At 44.1% G+C, this 6,070-nt stretch overlaps 1 protein-coding gene across 1 annotated transcript; it reads right to left on the bottom strand.

Annotated features, from left to right (window-relative positions):
- Window positions 1–936: 936 nt before the first annotated feature.
- LOC133450445 (neurofilament heavy polypeptide-like) lies at window positions 937–5,758 on the bottom strand. The gene is made up of 4 exons (XM_061729076.1): window positions 4,948–5,758; window positions 3,257–3,456; window positions 3,028–3,152; window positions 937–2,936 (listed from the first exon to the last, which is right to left on the bottom strand). Exons 1-4 carry the CDS (start codon window positions 5,705–5,707, stop codon window positions 1,580–1,582), a joined length of 2,442 nt encoding a protein of 813 aa, XP_061585060.1. The 5' UTR covers window positions 5,708–5,758; the 3' UTR covers window positions 937–1,579.
- Between the last annotated feature and the right edge of the window lie 312 nt (window positions 5,759–6,070).

The raw sequence follows: 6,070 nt of genomic DNA, 5'->3' as shown, positions 1-6,070 counted from the left end.
TGCCTTTTCTTCTGGTGGGTGGGAGGGGCTTGGGAAACCAGTAGGAAGGGGAAACTTGAGGAGATGGGTTGCATTTTTCATTTCATTGAAATATATTTGCCTTCTGAGGATGTCTGTAGTGTAGCATTAATATGAAGCCACCTATCAAAAGATTTGGATTTCTAGGGTGTCTGTCCAAATGTGTCCAATATTGGTATCTTAGAAAAAGATGAAGGTTGCCTGCACACATGCCGACTCTTTTCTTGCCTGCTGTGACAATGTCTCACTCTGACTTTGGTCTTTTTTTAGTCAGAGCTTTTGAATGATGGAAACCACAGCCATGTTTATCAAACATGAATCCGAATAAACTGGCAGTATTATTCTTAATGAGACAAATACACATTAAGTCTCTATATATGCTTGCTTAATTTAGTTCCTACTTCATAAATTATCCAAATGTGAAAGAAGGCAGAAGTGCACATAACTAATACTTTGGCAAGCCATAACCAAACATGATTAGGATTTTTTTTTTGTTGTAAGAGTGAATGCTGGATACAATAGTGAATCTATTGTATAACTTAATTGTGACTGGATATTAGTGAAATAATGTGGGAGATATTAAATTATTAAAGGACCTGCTTTGCCTTTCATCTAGTGAGGCTGATATGGGAAAAAAGTGAAAGTGAGTCCGTTTTGTGCAGGCAGCAACACTGCTCTTGATTTATACATGAACTGGGTCTGTTGGAAGTGAGCAAGGGTGTGGTGGCTGCGGAGGGGGGCCCAGCCCCCCCCTCTCCTCAACCGCATTGCAGTGCAGTAACTCGCAGCATTTGCCTTTTGGCCTCAACACCTTCTATGGATGTTCCTGACACTTGCCATATTTCCACTAAAGGTTGATGTGCTGCAGATTTTTGCAGTGTAACATATTCACACGACACCACCAAACAGTTTTGTTTGATTTTTTCACTCTTTATTTCCTGTTTCATGTTGCATATTCTCAGCAGTTTATACATAGCAAAGTCATCATTATCCTAACATCGCAGACTGGAAGAGTGAGATACCACAGTTCACCTGTCAGGAGAAGCTGCATTAAGGTGCACAACAAGCAAAATTCAAGTCTTTCATACAGATGTATTTGTAAATATAATATAGACATTTCTATTTCCTTAAATATGATGTTCTATGTTCAGTGTCTGTTACAATCTTTAGCTTGGCATTGATATGACATCTTTACCCTCGAAGGCGTTGCAGGCACAACAGGACCCTGCTGTCCAAATCAGGATTCTGTTTAAATGCACTTGTTATCATTAAGGGCAGTTGTCACATTCAGATAAAGAGTTTAGAGCATTCTGCATTCAGTCATACATCTTAAGCTTCAGGGATACATAATGGCCATACTTAGGGAGCAGGGGATTATTTGCAGCAGAAATCAATATTGCTTACATACTGTTACCTGCTTTGCTTTGGACATTAAATTGTCCTTCTAGTACATATCTTTTCTTCTGCTCTCCACCTTCATATGCCTTTGCCTGACCTTTCTGTCTCATAGTTCTTTGGCATCTCCTCCTCTCTGCGATAACTGAAACACAGCATTTAAGTCTTACTTTTTGGGCTTCTCATCCTTGCTCTCCTTTGACTCGGCGCCAGAGGATTTCTCAACTTTTTCCTCCTTCACCTCTTTACTTTCATCTTTACTTGTTTCCTTTTTGTCCTCTGTCTTTTCTTCTTTCTTGCTGTCGGTCTTCTCGGGTTCTGCTTTGGGCGCAGGCTTTTCCTCTGGTTTCTTCTCCTCTTTCTTGCTCTCTGTCTTCTCTGGCTCTACTTTAGATGCAGGTTTTTCTTCTGGCTTCTTCTCTTCTTGCTTACTCTCTGTCTTCTCCGGCTCTACTTTAGGGACAGGTTTCTCCTCGGGCTTCTTCTCCTCGGGCTTCTTCTCCTCAGTCTTGCTCTCGGGTTCTGGTTTAGATGCTGCCTTTGCTTCAGGTTCAGCCTTCTCTTGTTTAGGAGCAGGAGTCTTCTCCTCCTTAGCAGGGGGGGCACTCTCTTTAGGCTCAGCCTTCGGGGCGGGTTTGTCCTCAGAGGGCTTGCTAGGAGTGGCAGGTTTCAAAACTTCCTCCTTTTCTGATTTTTCATCTACTTTACTATCTTCCTTAGTGTCGGGTTTGTCTGCCTTCTCCGGCTCTTTCTCCTTGGGTTCCTGCTTCTTCTCTGCAGGCTGCTCTTTCTCCTTTTCTTCCTTGACGGGCTGTGGCTTCTCCTCTTTTTTCTCCTCTTTTACAGTGTCTTTGGGAGGAATGGGCTTGGCTTCTTTTTCTGGAGACTTTGGCTCAGGGCTCTTGGGAGGAGATTTAGATGCAGGTGATTTAGTAGCTGGGGACTTTGACTCATCTCCTGTGGGAGATTTAGCAGGTGATTTAGGCATTGGGGATTTGGCTGCTGGTGATTTGGATTCTGGAGATTTTTGTGGTGATTTAGATTCTGGTGATTTGACAGCAGGAGATTTGGGCTGAGGGGATTTTGGAGGAGTGGATGAATCCTTTTCTTCCTCTTCTTCTCCCTCTTCTCCTTTCTCCTCCGGCTCTTCCTCCTTAGGCTCTTCCTCCTTAGCCTCTTCCTCCTTAACCTCTTCTTCTTCATCCTTCTCTTCCTCTACCTCTTCTTCCTCCTTGTCTTCTCCTTCCTCCTTGTCTTCTTCTTCCTCACCTTGTTCCTCCTCCTCTTTGGTTTCCTCAGTTTCCTCTTCTTCTTCTTCCTCTTCTTTGTTTTCTTCCTCTTCCTCCTCATCTGCTTCCTCTGTCACCTCTGTCACCTGTGTCTCATCGGTCTGTTCCTCCACGATTACTGTATCAGAGATCTCTTCGGCTTTGACTTTGACATGTCCGGAGATTCTGCTCTCCAGGAAGGATATTGGGGGGCCACCTGACAAAAAGCGGTTTTCCTCTCCCTCCAGTAACTTTCTGTTATGAAGACATTGTCAATTCCATTAGTGTTTGATATTAAGAAATCAATTAACAGTTTTTCTTGTATGTTCTTAAAAACCTGACTAACCTGTAAGCGGCAATCTCAATATCCAGGGCCATCTTCACATTCAGCAGCTCCTGATAGTCTCTCAGTTGGCTGGCCATCTCCCATTTGGTGGATTTCAGCTCATTGTCAAGCTGGTTGATGGTTTCCTGCAAAATGAGAACATAGCTCAAATATCACACTGAGAGTTGGAGAGGTATGTGTGAGTAAGTGTGCATTTCTGCTTGTCCACATGTCTGTGCTGATGTCCTGCCTGTAGTGAGTTAAGGTCATCCTGGTGCCTATCTTCACTCTCCATTCGCTGCCTCTCTAGTGAGTCCTTGGTTCCTCGAAGAGTCTCCAGCTCAATGGTGCGGCTCTGGAGCTGACGGCGGTATTCTGCAATCTCCTCCTGGCTCCCACGGATTGCATCCTGGTTCGTCTTAGCAGTTTCGGATAGACGCTCCATACGCACTGCAGGAAGTGGGAAGTACAGAGAAGAGCACATTTAATGGAATATTTAAACCTCCTTTAATTTGGATTTGAACTTTGTGACTATACCAACAATACCATGACGATATGTGCAACTTTCTTTCTTTCTATAAAAGGAAAACACATAGTAATAACAAAATAAAATCTGAATGAAATGAATTAAGTTCAAATAAACTATTAATAAATAATTAAAAATGAAGTTATAATTAATTCACCAATCATTTGATGGAAGCTATTTTGTAATATAAAATGAATTGGCCTACTGCCAATGTAAACCTACCAAACAATCCGATTTTTCAGGACCTATGTACATGGATCACACCTTTTTTATTTCATATTTAATCTCATGTTTTTTATCTTTAGGCATTTGAGCATTCTTGTCAAGTGCAGGCTTGCACCACTGGGGCCCTGAGTAACCTTGACAATGTCCATCTGTTTGTCAGTCTGACTCAGCTTCTTCCCTCTCACAGCTACGAATGAGCTGCTGCTGCAGTCAGCTGGACACAGAAAAGGTCATTCAGCTTGCTCCCTTTGCTTGCTATACAGTAGATCAGCATATAAACACACTGTGACTGATGATTTATAAACCCCTAGGTTCTTTGACATGCTTTAAAACTTCGCCATACATCAAAGCATTTGTTGCCCTTTATAATTGCATGTTCTGTATAGAGAAGCACAATAAAGGTTGCAGCACTGTGTGCATCTCCTTTTTGCTTGCACTGTAGGCTGATGTATCACAGGCTTTGCTTATATCTACAATATCAGGGAAATAGCTGCTGTTTAAGCATAAACCCTAAGTATTCTGTCTGGCATATATAGTTATTTATATTATTTGATAAAAAAAACTAGTCTAAAAAACGTGATTGAGGCAACAGAAAAATGCAGGGCATGCAAGGGGTAAAAAAAAACAAACCAAGAAACAAAAAACCCAGATCAGTCAACCCCAGTCAGAGTGCAAATTAATTTTTACCCTGTCCTCTGTGTGTCATCTAACAGAGCTGCAGTATGTGGTTTTCACAAAAATGATTTATGATCATTCTGCGGCATCGAGGTACAGATAAGCGTCACAAGATATGAGGGTTCGTGATGCAAATCTCGATCTTATCCAATTGTGATCTTTCATCACCTCTCTGTAATTTCATCTGTCTAATTTATTAAAAAGTGGTGATCTGACCGGGAGGGGATGAGTTAAAAATGACATATCAAAATCCAACCAAGAGGACTATATCTAATAATTTTAGATTTTTCCCCCATATATATGTATATAAAATCATACAGCCTACTGGCAATGACTACTCTAAACGACTTTGAACTTCAGCACCATGGACAGAGAACAAATACTATATTGCGCTCTGAGATTCCCTGAATGAAGAGTGCTTTATAAATAAAATCTATTATTATTATTATTAATATTATGTGTGTGGATGACACGGAAAAGGGGAAAAACAAACTTTTTAGCTGCAGTAAACTCACCCTGGAACCATTCCTCTGCGTGGGTCGCGTTCTTTGAGGCGTGACTGTCCAGCTGCGAGCGGATCTCTCTCAGCGCGCCGGTCACATCGGCTTTCACCATGTCTCTCATGTCGAAATTCACCTGTGCGCCCTGGATCTGCGCCATGAGCTCCGCCACCTCTTCCTCGTGGTTCCTCTTGAGAAAATCGGATTCCTCCTCCAGGGCACGAAACTTCTTGTCCAGCTCGAGACGCGCCAGCCGGCAGTCCTCCATGTACTTTTTCATGGCCCGAGCGGCAGCCTCCAACTCTTCCCGGTTTCTCGTCTCATCCTCCAGCCTGCCGCGCAGGTGCTGGATGTCTTCCTCCAGGTGTTCGTGCTCGACGAGCGTGCGGGCTTTGTCCCCGGTCAGCTGCTGCAGGACGCCCCTCAGGTCGCTCAACTCACGCTCGTAGTGCTCTCCGACGGCCGTGCGTCCTGCCTGGCTCTGCCGCAGCGCCGCGGCCTCCGCCTCCAGGTTGCGGTTGTGCATCTCCAGGTTGCGCACCTTGTCGATGTAACCGGCGAAGCGGTCGTTCAGAGCCTGCAGCACTTCTTTCTCGCTCCTCCGCGTCATGTCGCCGTTGAAAGCGTCCAGGCTGTCGATGGAGACGGAGGGCTGGCTGTAGGCGAGGCGGCGGCGCTGCTGGGAGTGGAAGCCGCTGGAGCTGGAGACGGATGCGGGCCGAGTCTTGCGGTACGAGCTCGGGCCCGTGAAGTGGTAGTCGACGGTGTAACTCATCTTGGCTGGAGCCGGAGGACAAGTGACTGCAGAAGGAGCGAGAGCGCCCAGCTTTTATAGGAGGGAGGGAAACTCTCTAGTCAGCACAAGGACGCACTCGTTTTAAAGAGACATTTTTATCCCCCCCTCTCTTCTGAAAAGTACTGCCTGCGCAGGAATAGTTGCATTCAGTTGCGTCGAGATGATCCAAGGTGTACATGATACAATTATTGATAGGCTACGTCAAATATAAATAACATGAAGTATACATGTTTTCAAAAACACCTGAGCAAAGCACATATGCTTTGAAAGATTATAATGATGTGAATAATTTTAGGTTTCCGAAAACTGATTATGATTCACTGCAAAACCACTGGGATGACT

The sequence above is a fragment of the Cololabis saira genome, chromosome 9, assembly GCF_033807715.1.
Source record: "Cololabis saira isolate AMF1-May2022 chromosome 9, fColSai1.1, whole genome shotgun sequence".
Taxonomy (NCBI): Eukaryota; Metazoa; Chordata; class Actinopteri; order Beloniformes; family Belonidae; genus Cololabis; species Cololabis saira.
The sequence above is the reverse complement of the archived record's forward strand: the minus strand, read 5'-3'. Positions and strand labels throughout refer to the sequence as shown.